Source organism: Callorhinus ursinus, unplaced genomic scaffold (assembly GCF_003265705.2).
Source record: "Callorhinus ursinus isolate GAN/ISIS: 27379988/994484 unplaced genomic scaffold, GSC_fseal_2.0 scaffold20, whole genome shotgun sequence".
NCBI classification, from domain to species: Eukaryota; Metazoa; Chordata; class Mammalia; order Carnivora; family Otariidae; genus Callorhinus; species Callorhinus ursinus.
The window spans coordinates 18,282,444-18,298,990 of NW_027397082.1; the positions used below are offsets into that span (position 1 = coordinate 18,282,444).

Below are 16,547 nucleotides of genomic sequence, written 5' to 3' on the forward strand. Positions count from 1 at the left end.
GCGGGCACACTCCACAGGGTAGTCCCGCCTCCACCTTGGTGGCAGGATCGAGGCGAAATCTAGAAGCTCCTTCCGGTGCCACAAGTGTCGCCATCTTGTTAAGGGCGGAGCCCTCCGTCCACCACCTCGTGAAGGCGGAGCCCTACGTCACTGGTCACGCCCTCGCCAGTGGCGGGAAAACTTCAGACTTCCCGCTCCCTTTCAGCCCGAGCCCTTTCCTTCAGAGCTGCGGTTTGGAGCCGCAGCTGGGATTCGCATTCCAGAGCAGAGTGGACCGGCGGGCTTGAGCTGTCCTTGGGACTCTGTAGACCTGGTCACAGGACCTCGCAACCACCCCCATTCTCGCCGCCAGCCGATTCCCACCCTTCATTTTCCCTGCCTCAACACCCACAGAGGCCCTGTAAGATACTGCTCCAACTCCCACCTCCACTGCAGAGGATCCTTCAGATTATCCGCGGTAATGGTGGGTCAACGATCCCTAAAAATGCCCCTCTTTCAATCATGATTTGCCCATGAGACAACCCTTTCCCCCCTTATTCATTAAGCATTAAGTCAGCTCCATGAAGGGAAAAGCCATTGTGCACCAACCCTGAGTGACACAGCAGCAGCAATCTCTGCAAATCTGTAATCCTGGAAATTACCCTTCTATCTCCTAAGTCACAGTTCACACCTGAACTCTCCCTGTGGGAGAACTAGAAAACCCTCCAACTGCCTGTTACGAGTATTCAAAAATCAACGCCCAGGCCTGCCAAGTTAATTCCAAGTTCTATCACATTTCAGTTCACATTAGCAGACATCAATCCCTTTACCCACTACCCTTTGATTACTTCCCCATTAATACCTGTCAGGAAAGGTAAGGATCCACTTTCTCAGGGGACATACCTCTCCTTTGCTCTTCTCAAAATAGGCACTCTCCTTAGATAGAACTCCTACATCTCCCTCTTACCCAGAGGTCTATTCACATGCATGCATTCTTCCGAGTACCTGTTGTGTGCCAAGCACTGTGCTCAAGCTAAAATGGTACATACATGTACACATAAGTCTTGTTTACAAAACCTTTATTTGGGGGCCACCTGGGTGGCTCAGTCCTTGGGCGTCTGCCTTCGGCTCAGGTCATGATCCCAGGCTCCTGGGATTGAGCCCTGCTTCGGGGTCCGTTCCGCAGGAAGCCTGCATTTCCCTCTCCCACTCCCCCCACGTGTGTTCCCTCCCTCGCTGTGTCTCTCACTGTCAAATAAATAAAATCTTAAAAAAAAAAAAAGAAAAGAAAGAAAACCTTTATTTGGGGGCACCTGCGTGGCTCAGTCGTTAAGCAGTTGTTAAGCATCTGCCTTCGGCTCAGGTCATGATCTCAGCATCCTGCGGTCTAGCCCCGCATCGGGCTCCCTGCTCGGCAGGAGGCCTGCTTCTCCCTCTCCCTCTCCCACTCCCCGTTTGTGTTCCCTCAGATAAATAAAAAACTTAAAAAACCAAAAAACCTTTATTTGGAACAAGTGTGAGCTTAATGGTAAAAATCTCTTCCTTGGGACTGTAGCAGCATCAGCATCCCGGTTTGGGAATGCAGAATCTCAGGCCCCACCCCTGAAGTCAGAATCTGCATTCTAAAAAGATCACCAGATAATTCAAATTCTCTTTTAAAGCTTGAGAAGCACTGCCCCAGAAGACTGATTTCACTGACAACACATCCTGAGGAGCAAAGTTTCAAGTCCAACAGGATTTTGCACCCGACCAAAGAGAGGTCCTAGGAACCAAATGGAGGTAAGCATGTCTCTGATTGTGTTCAGATTGGAGGAGTGTGTCTGGTACTAGCACCATTGAAAGAAGCACAACAGCACTTGGGAATTCTCTCTAGTTTGTGTTTATTAGTCTGCATAGTGACTTAGATCTTCCAAACATTGGGGAACCCCTCAGCCCCATCGGAACATAGGAATGCAAGTTAACTTGTTTCAATGCCTGTTATAAAAAATGAATAACCCTTTAAAAAATCTGATTTAACACATTTTTATTTCACTTTTTTCCATTTCTTTATAAAACAGTCATCTCCTCACTAGCAGCTCTCTCCCCTAAAGTGGGGGAGAGGGGGTGGAGGAGGTTGGACACCTCCAAAGAAAAAGGGAAGGGGGAGAAGGGCCCAGGGTTACCTCCTGAGGTTCTTCTGGGCCTGTTTCAACAATGTGTCAAAGTCAAGAGAATCAAATTTGCTCTTTACAGGAGCAGGGTCAAAGTCTTCCCGGTTGGAGTCTATAAAAATAGAGACAGACATCAAGGTCTCTGACAACACTTCCCTACCACAGGGTCCTCAAATAGCCAGCCTCCTCCCACCCCAATAATGGATGGAAATAATATCACCCTGGTTTTAAGTCAAAAAGACAAGGGAACTCCCACTTCTCTCATCCCACCCCCCAGGTTCTTTGTGTGTCACATTCAGCATTAAGTCAGCTCCATGAAGGAGAGCCCCACTCTCAAAATGGTTGGGAATCCTTTTGGGGACAATATGAAGTATACCAAAGCCTCTGGGTCTCTTCCACTCACCAAGATCAGAATAGCTTCTCTTGCAGAACTGCCTGCGGCCCCCGAAGCAGAGATCAAAGGGTTGTTCATCTGCCTGCCTCAGCTTGTGGCCACTCTCGATGGCTGCAAATGCCTCCTCAGCATAGCGGTAAGTGACGAAGCCGTAGTTGTCACTGGTGAGGAAGATGAGGCAAGGCTAGGATGGCCACCTGGGCCCCTGCCATGGAGAACAGATACTTCCCAGGGTACAGAGAGGGACTGGGGTGGTTCCTCTCATTCCCCAAACGGCCAACCCTCTGACTGTGGGAGTGCAGGGGTCGTCCTACACTGCCTAGCACACCAGAGGAAGGAGGAAAGGCAAAGAAGCATCATGGTAGATGAATGGGACGGAAAGGACATTTTGATCTTAGGGCCCAAGCTTACCCTTGGACACGGAAGTGGATAGTGCACTCCTCAATCTCTCCGAAAACAGAGAACCTTTGTTTCAGTTCTGACCTAGTCATGCGGCCAGGTATCTTCCCAATGAAGACCACTCTTCTCTCCTCCTATGTTGGAACAAGGAAAATTGACACAACATGACCCAGGGCTACCAACGTAGAAGACCCTCCAAGCTCATGGCCCAGGGGCAAGCCCCATCCTCCCAAGACCTGTTCCTCTACTCACTATTGCACGCTCCTTCTGCAGCACTCTCTGCCTTTGGTAATGGTCATGTGAACGGTAAGAGCTGTACCTGACATGAGAAGAAGGTGCCATCAGCCCCCAGACATTAAATACCTCAAGTCTCAGAACTCTCAGGCATTTGCATCCCAGATGCATGACTCCATGACCACATACTCACCGCCGCCTCCTGTCACTTCTCCGTCGGGGGGATGGGGAGCGGGACCGGCTTCGGGAACTGGATGAGGAAGATGAGGAAGATGAGGAGGAAGATGAGGAGGAGGAAGAGGAAGAGCATCTTCGGGAACGTCCAGAGGAACTGCAACTGGATCTGGAGGATAAAGGGGCAGGTGGGAATGCTGGCAGTGGTGCAAATATATTCCACTTACCTCACCTTGGCCCCAGCCTTGCCTCTCTGTCAGGAAGCTCAGGCCCAAAGGCAAAGCAGAGCAAAAGAGGTCTAGAGGAATTCCACAGATGATAAAACTGAGGCCCTCATGAACTTTAGATGTATCTGGAATGTTTTAGAGTGTTTTGGCACAGATCATAGTTATTTTCAATTATGCAATTAAAAACAAAAACATTTAACAAGTCAGTAAAAAGAAAAATAAATGGAGACTCAGAGATAAAGGGCTGGGGCCTAGGTCTTACAACTACCTGGGGGTGCCAGGCCTGGGTCTCTGGGTTCCTGCTCCCCTAACATGTCTCATAGCAGTGCTGTGACCATGGCATAAAAGGGAGGTGACTTGCTAGACCTGTAGTAGAGATCATTTCTCAAGAGGTCATTCTGGTTCCAAAACCAAGAATTCTTCATGGATTAAGTGGGAAAATTTGGATCTGTTACCGAGAAAAAGGTACTGCCCAAAAATGTATGAGGCCACAGTAACAAAGGAACTGTCCAGAGTCTTTCCTCAACAGACGATTAGAAGAACTGCTATCAACAACCCACTATCCCACCTTCCGGCAACCCGCCAAGAAAAGAGCAGAAGTGAGGACTGATACGGTATATGACAAGAGTAAACACGGGCGAGATCCAGCCCTAATGGTCTCCCCAAGGTAGAGGTCGAGGAAGCAGGTGACCTCAGGGATACCCCAAACTCAAACAGGGATGAAGCTATCTTCTCACAACTTGCCTCCATCAATAATCTAAGAAAGGGGGAGAAGACAAAAGCCAAGGACAGAAGTGGAAGACTTAGAGCCTGAAAATATCAAACTCAATGTGCAAAAGCTCTCAAAGTAAACTGGAGAGCACACAGACTTCCTAAATGAAGAGGACCTAACAGGCCATCAGAGCTCACCTTCGCCACCTCTTGTGTGGGGGGGAGAGGGACCTGGACCGGGACCGGGATGAGGAAGACGACGATGAGGATGAAGAGGAAGATGCTTCGCTGGTCCGGTTGGACCCAGAGCTGACAGAACGGCTGCTGCGGCCACGGCAGCCCTGCCAGCCCCGGCTTGGGGGGCTGGCTGACCTGCAGGCTTTTCGGTAACAGCGCACTGATCGCTGCTTGGCTGAGGGCTCAGGGGGAGTCCTAGTGTTCGTGTCATTCCGGCAAGGCGAGGCCTCAGGGGACAGCAAGGCAGATGGGGCGAGGCAAGGAGCTGGGGGATCTGCCTGCTCACTGCTAGTCCTGTGATCAAGTGGCTCCTGGGAGGCAGCTGTGCGTGGGGACAGGGGGATGACTGAGCCCAGGGACAAGACAGGTTTGATGGTGATGTCCTGATGGCGTTTGACGTTCCATCGGGAGCCCACCTCTGGAATGACTAGGGCAGGCGTCTTTCTGGGGGGAGTCCTGCTCCGGACACAATAGTCATGGTCCCCAGAGCCCACATGGACTGGACTAGGGCCATGGACCCCTTCTTGGAGGCGGGTTGCAGCTGGATGTTTGGCCTCTGTAACTCCTTCAGGCTTCAGGGTTCCCTCCTGGGCGGTAGACTTAGGAGATTTGGCTTTGGCCAGCAGTGAGACAGCAGCCAAGGGCTTCCATAACTGGTGGGGAGGGGTAGCTGGTGGGGTGAGCCCTGTGAGGGGAGGGAGGATGGAGATAGCAGGATGAGATCCGATTCTACACTTCCAAACACTGCGTACAGAGGCTCCAGAGACCCCCACCTCATGTCACAAAATAACCAAGGAGAGTCAACAGCCCAACTTCTCCCACTGTTGCAATACTGCTTCCCCCAAGTTCCCCATCTGGAGGATGAAGCCAAAGAGACCCCCAGCCAGCTAGGGTCCTCCTGAACCCCTCAACTTCTCACTGCCCAAACCTAGCTAGTGACCAGCTCCTGTCTGGTCCACCCCTCCATTCTTAGACCCAGCCCCCGCTCTCCACCCAGCACTGCCTGACTTCACGGCTGCATCTTGCCTGGACTCATGTAATCATCTTCCAATGATTTCCTACCTCAGGTTTTACGCCCATCTACCCTGTCTTCTACATTCCTGCTAGAGGGAACACCCCAAAACCAATTGCTTCTTCAATACACGAAGTCCAAACAACTTAACATGGCACTCAAAGTTCCCATAATCTGACCTACTTACCACTTCAGCTTTATCTCTTGCTTTAGTTCTACCCACCATCCCCATCAGCCACTACACTCCAGCCAAACCAAACAACTCGCAATTCCCCCAAACATACCAGGCTCATTTTGTTTCTTCAGTTCACTCCAGCTGCTCCATCACCCTAGAATGCCCCATCCCCTAAATCTATCTGATTGGTATCAGTGATTTTCTCAAATCTCTGGTTCAGGGATTACACCTTATATATATAACCCTCCCCTGACTATCCCATCTCAGACCCCACTATAAACCACAAAGGCTTCTTTAACATACAACCTCTCTGATACTCAACATGGTCATTGGTTTATACATCTGCTCCCTGGACTATGAGAACCTCAAGGATGAGGATCAGATCTCTGTATTCCCAACATCTACACACACCTGGTGCAGGGCAGGTTCTATAAACATTTGCCGCATACTAATCAAAGGCAGAGTTCCCCACTCTGAACCCACCTGCCACGTTGGCCAGTTCTGGGGCTTGTAACCGGTCTAGGGGCCTCTTCTCCTGGGGAGTGTCAACGCTGCTGGCAGGGGGGAAAAGGTAAAGCCTGGTTCATTGCCTCCTCAACATCTTGTACATCTGTTTTCCTCACAAAGCAATTGTGCAGAGAAGAACAGGATACACAAACTGCCCCTATTACTCTCCTCCAGCACAACGGGCTCTTTGTGACCGAAATGTAGGTTGGGTCTCAACTCGGCTCTGTTCAATTCTAGAAGGCAGGCTGGCTATGACCTTGAATACCCCCCCACCCACTTCCTTTAAGCCAGGAGCCTTGCCTACCTAGCTCAAAACAACCCACTATCAATGTGGATGGGAACAGCCTGGTCAGAAGAGGATAGGGTAGCATGAACATGATAAATGAAAAAAGGCCTCTCAGTGCTGGAAGACTGGGGAACAAGGATGTCCAGGGTGCCTCCTCCAAGGAGTCAGGAGAGCCCTAGCCATGAGTATCTTCCCCATTTGATCTTATACCATCGCCAGTGTTGAGCAAGCTTAAAAGTTTGTTAAAGAAAAGAAAGAAATCCCCAAACGCACAATTTGCCAGAAGATAAAAAACACCTCCAGGACATTCATTTGGAATCCCAGACTGTCAACAGCAGAGGATGATACACATCCTCCTATCTCACCACCCAAGACAGCGTCCAACAGTGATGGGCTGAGTGGGACACGGGGAAACAGGGAAAGACTCTAAAGCTAACTAAAAGTCCCTGTGACAGAGGCATCCAGTTGACGTTCCTGAAGCGCCGGCCGGCTGCTGACCAACAGCTGTAGGGTAACTCGCTTCTGTCTCCATACTCACCCTGAGTTTCCTACAGCCAGGTTATCAGCAGGAGCCGGGGGAGGGCACTCCTTTTTGGCTGCAAAGAAACCAAATTAGTTAAAAGGCCACCAGATGTTCCAAACTGAGGAGGTGCAAAAGGGCTGGCTTTGAGACCCAAAGAAGGAAAATCCAGTTTACCTAGTATTTCACTGGGCTCTCCCCAGAGAGATCCGTTCTCTTCTAGTGGATACGCCACTACTATTTTTAATCATGTCTCTGCTCAGAGACATCTGTTAATTACTCACTGAATCTGAGATAGAGCCCAAACTTCTAAGCCTAGCATGTAAGGTTCTACGTGATCTAAGTAACTTCCTGGACTTGTGGTCGATTTGTTCTACACTTATATTTTTCCTTGTACTATAGATACTTGTTACTAATTCAGAAGTCATTTCTGTCATTTTCCTCCCCATTGACCATAAGCTCCTTGAGCACAAGGCACAATACCCTCCACAGCACCTAGGTCCTTGCTTTGTACTGAGAAAGCTGAGCTATCCCTTGCCTTCCAAACACACCACACACAATCCTTCCTACACCTCTGCCTTTACTCACCACACACACATCCTGTCTTTCAAGGCCCAGCTTGAGAGCTACTTTCCTCTAGAAAAATGTCCCCAACCAACCCAACCCTCTTGGATCTCCAACATCCATTTACTCTTTATAGTTCTTGCCATGCTGTACCACCACCCTCTCCCTGGGTTAGGTTGTTTTATAGGTGAACCTTGTTTCCCCATTCCTATCAGAATGAGATTCATTCCCTTGAGACTCTGAGACTGCCCCTCCACCACTCCCTTCCTTCCATCTAAGTAACTACAGGGCTGGGCCCAAAGAAAATAGCAACAGAAAGGGGTTTAGCATAGCTACTCAGGTTCCTCACCTTCGGATTTCTCAAACTGCTCCAGCAGACTGGACAGGTCTGACGCCTCAATTCCTGTAGAAGCACACAATACAGGATTGGAAACAGAAGTACTCAAGTCCTAGAATTCCCAAATCACCTCACTTCTCCCTTTATGCTCCCCCTGCCCACTGTACTAAGTAAATGAAGGCAGCAACACAAAGCAGGAAGGAATCAAACAAACCCAGAGCTCTGCCTCAAAAACGCTCCAAACAAATGACCCTCCACAAGCCCAGCCCCATCAAGGTGGTTTGTCCTGTTCTATGGTGTATGCTCACCATCCAACCCCCATGCCCTTCACTCACATCAACTAAACTGTGTGGCACTTACCAATCTCACTGATGAAAGCCTGTACCACGTCCTCAGGGCCTTGAGTACGTGGGGTAGGCAAGAATGAGAGTTTCCTTAGACGGGCTGGGTGGACAGCAGGCAGCTTAGTTACAGTGCTCTGCTTTGGTGTGGGTGTGGGAACAGCCTTGGCAACAGGAGAGGGGGGCTTCTCCCTGGGCCTGGTCTCCTGGGTCTCAGGCTTTAGCCTCTCTGATGCAGGCTCCTCAACAGCCACACTCTCAGCAGGCAGACATGGTGGAGCCTTGATCTGGGGGCTTTGCACTGGGGAGGGCACCTTGTGTTTCATATGGGGAGATGCAGGCACTGACCTGACCTCCACCTTGGTGGGCTCTACCTGCGGAGCTCCCTGGCCAGCTGACCCAAGACTGAGAGCCACTGGCCCAGGAAGTACACTTTCAGAAGGGCCTGCTGGAATGCCACTGGGCTCCACCTCGGGTGGGGGAGCAGCTCTCCCAACAGATGCTAGAGACAAAGGAGGTGGTGGCACAGTAGGCCAGAATGGAGGGTGTTGCAGCCCGGAGCCCCATCCCAAGGGCCCATAGGCACAGCTGGAGCTATAAGGTGGGACTGGGACTGGAGGGGGTACCCAAGGCACATTGCAAGTGGGGGGCACAGCATAGGTGCCAGGAGTACCAGATACTAGGGGCACTGTTGGTAGGGGGGGCAGGCAAGGATAGCCAGAAGGGGACACAGGGGGATAACAAGGCCAGGGTGGCACAGGAGCATAGTGAATATAGGGATCAGGCGGCACTGGCCCCATAGACATCGAAAGACTGGGAGGCTGCAAGGGTGGTGGGGGCAGACTGGGGATCCCTTGCCCACTTGTAGGAAGGGGCAGCATGGGGGTCATGCCTAGCCCACCTGGAGGGAAAGGCAAAGCAGTGGGCATTGTGGGAGGCATGGGCTGCACAGTAGGAGGTGGAGGTCTTGCTGGTAGTGGCAGCTCTTGGGATGGCACCTGCTCAGTGGGAGTTGAGGCCCTAGGTTTGTTTGCAGGTGGCTCAGGACTAGGAGAAGCAGGGCTAGAACCCACAGGCACAGAGCAAGCCTCGGGAGAAACCTCAGGGCTTCTCTGCAGAGTTGTCTTCTTGGCTGGGGCTGGTGGGATGACAAGACAAGGGATGTCTGCTAGCCCTGTGGGGGTCTCTGGGAGACTGGGCCACTTCCCAGCTGGGGGCTGGGGACTCCTCTCTGCTGCCTCTGCTTGGCGCTGCTGCCTCCGTCGCCGGTACTCTGATAGGCTAAGAGGCCGAGGTCTGGCTTCCTGGGGTGTGGCACTGGTACCACTTTCTACCTTCAAAGGACCCATAACCTCCTGGACTTCAGGGATGATGGCCTTTAGGGAGTCCAAGGACTCTGATTCTGGAAGGATCTGGGGAGCTGGACTCCCCTGAACTGATGACACTGCACCACGTCTGGGATCAGACGGCCTAGACTTAACTAGCACAGGATCAACTAGAGCCAGGTCATTGGAAACAGAGTCAACTGGTGCTGAGTTAGCTGGCACAGGGTCACCTGGTGGCAAGTTATCTGAGATGCGAACAACCACTGTAGGGTCAATTTCTGCTGAGTCAGCCAGGACTGGGTCAATCAGCACTGGGTCAGCTGGGAGAGGGTCAACCAACTCTGAGTTTGCTGAAGCAAGGTCAACCAATGCAGGATCAACAGGTACAGGGTCAGCTAGAACAGGATTAACTTCAGTGGGATCGGTTTCAACAGAGTCAAGTGGCATGGGGTCGGCTTGAGCAGAGACATGGGTTGGAACAGGGTTGGCTTGGATACCGTCAACCAGGTTGGAGTAAAGGTCTAGAGGATCTTCTTTGTCAGGACTAGCTTGCCCAGCACTACTCTCCAAGTTCCCAGAGCTAGGTTTCTCCAAGGCAGCTGCCCAGGCCCGAGCCCAAGCCCGGGGCTTCCCTCTACTACGAGGAGGCCCAACCTCTCTTTGAAGTTCCTCCTGAGGCAAGTTTCCTGCCTGAGAGGTCAGCTCTGTAGCCATGGTAGACTGCCCACGAGAAGATGACCTCAGCCTCCTGGCATAGCCTTCTGCACAGGCTGCTGGCTGCTCTTTGCTCCTCTTCTTCCTGCCCTTTCGAGCTCTCTGGGAGCTCAGCATTGTGTTGGCTGGTGGGTTCTGAGGCCCCTTGGGTATCACTGGCTCCATGACCTCCCTGGGCTCCAACAAGCAGACTGACTCCAGCTTTTCCTCTGAGTCCACTGACAACCCCTCTTTGTCAGGGGAGAGGTCTTCCTTGGGCACAGCAGCCTCTGTCTCCGACTCTAGTGTAGGCATGAGTAGCTTCAAAGCTGGACTGGCCTCTAGCGAGTCATCTAGGAGCACAGGCTGGGGCCCAGTAGGGATCTGCCTTACCACAACTGGAATCTCCAGGTCATTACCAGCTGCGGCTGCCTGGCCCACAATCTCTAGCACCACACAGTCCTCAGGCAGTGTCAAATCATCCGGCTGCTCCTGAAGCTCATCCTCGAGTGATGTCAGGTGAGTGAGGTTGGGCAGGCAGTATGGATGCATGGCCCGCACTAGCTCACTCAAGGAGGAGATGCTCTCATCACCAGCTGCCTGCACTGCCGTCTCAGCTGCTGCGGTTTTATCTTCCTCCTCTGGGCAGGCCAGGTGCATAGGGAAGTCTGGGATACTGCTCACAGAGCTGTCGAGCTCTCCAGCAAGCATCTGGCCACTGAAGCTGGCCACCTCCTCCTCTTCTTCCCCATCACTGCGCTGCTGGGGAGGAGGGGATTGGCCCCGGCGGGCTCTTGATCTTGGGGGTCTCCAACTAGGAAGCTTAGGGGAGGAGGTCTCTAAGAAGGAAGGTGGGGAGAAGTCCCAAGGAGGATCTGAGAGAGACATCTCAACCTGTAGGGAAGAAGAGAAGCTGCAGAAGTTTTCTCCAGGGATACATTTTTCCAGGTCTGTCCCCACACACTCCTCCCTTCTGGGAGTCTCTGAGGCTCCCTTGGTCAGGCTTACCCCACTCACTCTACTACTGCCTGTGCTGGGCCCCAGTGGGTCAACCGGGGTGATGAGGTCACGTTCTGGGGGTGTCCGGGAGAGAGTGAGCAGCTTGTGCAGCTGAGAGGGAGGAAAAGACCTGAGATGAGTTCGTGCTTCACAACTATATGCGTAGGCCCACAGTCTCGGCTCTAACCTTTGCGCCAACCACCCGCCCCCGCCACCCCGGGTCCCACACTCACAGAGGAGCCCTCCCGAGGTGACACAAGCAGTTCTGAGTCAGGAATGCTGTCAAACGGAGACAGGTTCTCGGAATCTGCATTGTCCAAGATCTCTGTCAGAGCTGTGAGCAGTGACACTTCATTCTGGTCCTCCAGAGATAACCTGCTCTGCTCCAGAAAGACAACAGGAAGGTCCCACCATCATCCCTAATGATCTACTGGCCACTGAGAAGGACTGAACGCCAAGAGACATAGTCTCCCAGGCTCAGTTCAACTCAATTTGCCAGAGAGAGATCTGAATGCCAGAAAGCATGGGCTCCAATCTCATTCACTGCCATCTCCCACCTCTCTAGTGCCAAGAGAGGCCTGTCAGAATTGAGGCTTAAGCTTATGTTTCATGTACTCCCTCCACCCTCAGGTAAGATGTGGGATGCTCAGCAGACAACCCTTGGCTAGGCTGGAACTGGACTCAAAACACATTGGAACCCTCTTGACATGTAAGATGGTGGCCCATGCAGGGGGAAAGGCCTTGGACTATTGTTCAAGCCTGCCAGGGTATCCTCACACGGGACACAGTCTAGCATCCTACAGCCCAACTCTCACTGAGAGACAAAAAACACACTTCAAGGACTTGGTTTGGGTATCCAGGAACCAAGATCCTGGGAAAGCAGAACCACTGAGCCATAGCCTCCAATGCAAACCTCCCACCTAAAGACATTTAGGCCCAGCCCCAGCTCACCTCCCCAAGGCTCCCAAAATCCTCGATGAGGGAGATGAGGGAGGCATCCATGTAGCTCTGCATGGTCCCCAGCAGTGTCTCATCCTGCAGTATCAGCTCCTCCATCTCCAGGTCCTTCTCCCTCAGGCAGGGGCCAAGCCGAGACAGACTAACAAAACCAGAATCATCCCCTTCCTCATGCAGCAGCACCTGGGGCAAACAGGATGGTCGTAAGGGCATGAAGGCTGCAGGGTGTGGGACCTCCAGGGCAGCTGTGTGATAGGCTCTGTAAACCAGGTATTCAGCCCTCCACCAACGGCCCCAGACTCAGCAGGAGCCCCACCGAAGCCAAACCTCTAGACTTGCTGGGCAGAGAGAAGTATACCCACGAGCCAAAGCACCAGTCCGGATGGCAGTGTTCAAGGACCTTCTGGGCAAAAAAAAAGTCTGGACTCCATCCAGAAACAGTTGGAGCCACAGAAGATTATTAAACTGGGAATAAAAACATCAAAAAGATCAAAATTGTTCAGAAGAGTTGTCTACTGGCAGTGGTAAAGGCAGATAGTCTGAGGGGTACACCAAAGGAGAGGTGGTCAGCAAGGAGGCAATTTCAGCTCCAACCACCTAACCTCCCTCAAGTCCCACTCAGGTCTTTCTTCTCTACTTAGCTCAAACCCAACCTTGTTCAAGACAATGGGGGCTTCCCCAACCCATGATGATCTCTCCTCATACCCCTGAATTCAATCAGATTTCTGTAGCACTCATTTTTCTGGCAATCATGATGTTCCTTGCATCATTACTAAAACCGATTCTAAGTTCCTTTGGGGCAAACAACTCTTTGTACCATACTAGCCTATATCCCTCTTGGATCTCGGAAGGGTTTAAACTGTGCTTATACTTCCTGATGATCCATGATGCCTGGCACAGTGTCTTATACAGAGTTGACGTGCACACTTAACTCACATTTTTGTATTTTTAAGGCCCTACAATGGGCCACTCAACCTCTCAACGATAGTCCCAAAGAAGTCTCCCACCTCGACCACGTGAGCACAAAAGAGAAAGCCTGATTTGTTGATTCAGTACATGGAAAAGCCCCACCCCACCACTTGCCTGAAAACTAGCAACATCTTCAGCCTTGTCAGGCAGGGAGCCACCCGCCCAGGCCTGTCAAGAGTGTGGGCGTGGGCAGGGCCAGAAGTAGCTAGAATGGGGCTGGCAAGGCCAGAGGCCAGAACCAGGGGTATGTCCACTATAAGAAACAGATGATGAAGGCCAAAGAATAGGAACAAATAAGGACAAGCTAATCCCCTCTCCCCTCCTGCAGCAAAGGGAAACTCTGCACCTCTTCCAAGAGAAAAAAAAAAAAAGCAACAGGTGTGACTACCCCCATACCCACCCTTCTAACTCAGCTGAGGAGTTCCAGTGCCCAGAGAAGTGAAGGTGGCAGGCTTTAGGCACTAACTCCTCCCAAGCCTTCACAATCCTATAATTACAACCAGCAGCAGAATAGCCCTTGGCTCAGCAAACACTCCTGGGTGAGCAAGGAGGCTGCATCTCAACTTGCCCTGCCACCTACCTGACCTAGTCACTAGGCCAGAATCTTAAAACAATGCCCAGCTCTGGGACCCACTCACCACCCCCATCAGGCAGGTACTGGAGCCCCAGTCAGAGACACTCCCCTCTTCACCTGACATCACCTATCCCTCAATCCGCAAAGAGCACAGCACTCAGACTACCAAAATCATCTAGGGGCTAAATCCAGGCTAAAAGTGAGCCAGCCACCAGCATCTCTAACTTCAGCAACCTCCCAACTGGCTTTCTCACTCGCAGTCCCGTCCCTACAGGGGTCAAAACCAACTACAAACTATTAAGAATACACATCTGATCACTTTTTGAGACCCTCCCTAAACCCTTCCAATGGCATCTTACTGCTCTTAGCACTACATTTAAACTGTTTAATATAACTTACAAGGGTCCTGGTCTTCCTCACCAGGCTCTTCTGCTCCAGTATGTGTCCTCTCTTACCACTATGCCTCTCTCTAGGCATCATACAGTTTTTTCATTTCTTCAATAAGCATGTTCTCTCCCACTTCAAGTCCTTCCCATTCTATTTCCTCTGATGAAAGCTTCCCTCCCTCACCACAGACAGCCTTCAAGTCTCAACTTAAAATGTCCTTTCCCAGACCCTGCAATGTAGATTATTACTACTACTCATTATATAATCCCAAATATGCTGCACTTTCCTTTTGTCCCGCTCATCATTATTTAATGTCTGTCTATCCCAATAAAACCATACGATCCTAGAGAACAGGATCCCTTATGTCTGAACACAGTATCTCAATAAATACTGGTTGACTGACTAGCTTCCATATACCCACCTTTCTTAGGAGAGAGATGAGAGAGGAAACACAATCTCTCCGTGAAACCCTCTCCAACCCCAGATGACCACCTAAATTGGATTACAGCTGGGTCATGGATCCTTCCTGCCTCTCCCCTAAAAGGTGAGCAGCTCCCAAGCTAGGGCCTCAGAAGCAAGGGCCTGGATTGGTCTCCTGGAACTGACATTACCTGGTAGCCTGCAGCCCAATTCCCACCTAGAACTAAACCAAACCAAAGCAAAACAAAACACCCAAAAGCTTTCAAGGACTCAGCTTAATTGCTTAAGAGAGAGAGTAATTCAGACTAAGTCCTGCCCACCACTCTAGGTGGCAACTTTTAAGCCCTCTGCTGAGGAGAGGGATGGTAACACTTTCTAAGTATGGAGAAATGAAGACCAAAGATACAGAATCTGACAGAAGAAGTCACCCCTATCCAACAAACGTTCAACTAGTGTTGAATAGTTCTTAAATCGCCTCCAACTCTTCCCATCCCCAGCAAAATTCCAAAGAGCTCTAAATACAGATCACCTCAATTTGTATGTGTCAGTTCACAGGAGGCCTTAGCTGCTGCTTCAAAAGAGACGCTGAAGGAAAAAGGGAAGGAGAAAGGATTCTCTTTCCCTTACTTAGGCTTGTCCCACGTATATGTTGACACTCCCCATGCCCCTTGAATCACGAATGAGGCAGGTCCGCAGGCAACCAAAACGCCAGTGCCCATGACTCACAACCCACCGTAAGCCGGTCAGACAGAAGCCACCACAAGCTTACTCCACAGCCCTTTAACCTCAGCCTTCTGCCCTCCCCAACAGACTCCACCATCCGCAAGGAACTGACTCCCCGCACATCTCTGGAAGGTCCTTCACCGTCCGCTGTCGAGGCGCCATGAACCAATGCAGGAGAAAAAAACTACTCCAAGACCCTGGGCAAAGTTGCCTCTAGCAGCCCCTACCTTCCTTCTCGGCCAGGGGCCCCCAACACGGTCGGAGATGGCGGGACGGGCTGAGACACACCCAGTTCCCAGCAGTGCGGCTCCAACACCGATACGAGATGCCGGGCAGCCTGGAGCGGGAGCCACGTGGACATCCCCTCCCCGCCCCCACGTGGACCCGCGGGCCACCCCCCCACCAGAAGCCCAACCCACGTGGGTGCCAGAGCCGCCTAGAGGGGGAGGGGAAGCCGACAAGTTCTCCCGGGAAAATTGCTCCCCCCCACCCCACGTGGCTCCGAAAAGGCACTGCAGCGCGGTGCTAGGGGCACCCCCACTCGGCATCCTTAGAGGGAGGTCTTAACGCTAGATTCCAAGTCCGAATCTCTGACCCCCCACCTCGGGCCATGTTTCCAACACCCGGCTATGCCCCTCCGGCGTTCCAGAGGAATGGCCATGGGGACCCCCGCCTCTTCCTGCGTCCCTCCAGTAAACAGCCCAGGTCCGTTCGGCCCAACCCGTCTCCCGCAGCCAGCCGGCATCGCCTCCCGAACGCTTCCTCCCTTTCCTGTAGCGTCCACGTGTCACCGCCCGGCACACGCCGCTTTGCTGCCAGCCGCGGGCCGCCCGCCAGCCTCTCACCTGCTCCCCGCCATTCACAGAGCCCACAGTCCCATACGGTGTTTGGCTTCGACTCCCCCAACTGCTGCCGCGGACTCCACCGCCGGGGTCGGGTCCGGGGCCCCCACTCGGAGACGGCGCGACTCCGTCTCTCCAACCCCGGCGCGCCGCCATCTTGGCCCCTGAACACCCAGCGCAGCTCTGGTCGCCGGCGCCGCCTCGCCCAGCAAATTGTGGGAAGGGAACTACAATTCCCGGAAGACATTGCAAGACTACGGATCCCAAAAGGCCTTGCGGCGAGACCCACTTGCACCTGGGAAGAGGGCCCTGGCCTCGCAAGGGAGCCTGGGAATAGTAGTTGTTCTAAGCGGAGCCCCAGCGGCACGTGCTGCACTCATACTGTCATGTTTAGTTTTGTGTTCAGTGGGT

The 16,547-nt window shown here is 52.2% G+C and overlaps 1 protein-coding gene across 5 annotated transcripts; it reads right to left on the minus strand.

The window, feature by feature from the left end:
* Positions 1 to 1,985: 1,985 nt before the first annotated feature.
* On the minus strand, positions 1,986 to 16,324 carry PPRC1 (PPARG related coactivator 1). 5 transcript variants are annotated; one of them, XM_025880665.2, is made up of 14 exons: positions 16,140 to 16,324; positions 12,216 to 12,404; positions 11,498 to 11,644; positions 11,283 to 11,375; positions 8,267 to 11,159; positions 7,919 to 7,972; positions 7,024 to 7,081; positions 6,176 to 6,246; positions 4,467 to 5,190; positions 3,350 to 3,499; positions 3,175 to 3,241; positions 2,935 to 3,056; positions 2,533 to 2,684; positions 1,986 to 2,241 (listed from the first exon to the last, which is right to left on the minus strand). In XM_025880665.2, exons 1-14 carry the CDS (start codon positions 16,290 to 16,292, stop codon positions 2,138 to 2,140), a joined length of 4,977 nt encoding a protein of 1,658 aa, XP_025736450.1. In that variant the 5' UTR covers positions 16,293 to 16,324; the 3' UTR covers positions 1,986 to 2,137. The 5 variants fall into 5 exon arrangements, with proteins under 5 accessions (XP_025736450.1, XP_025736449.1, XP_025736448.1 ...); XM_025880664.2 differs by having other exon boundaries at positions 6,176 to 6,243; positions 11,274 to 11,375; XM_025880663.2 differs by having other exon boundaries at positions 11,274 to 11,375.
* Positions 16,325 to 16,547: the final 223 nt, after the last annotated feature.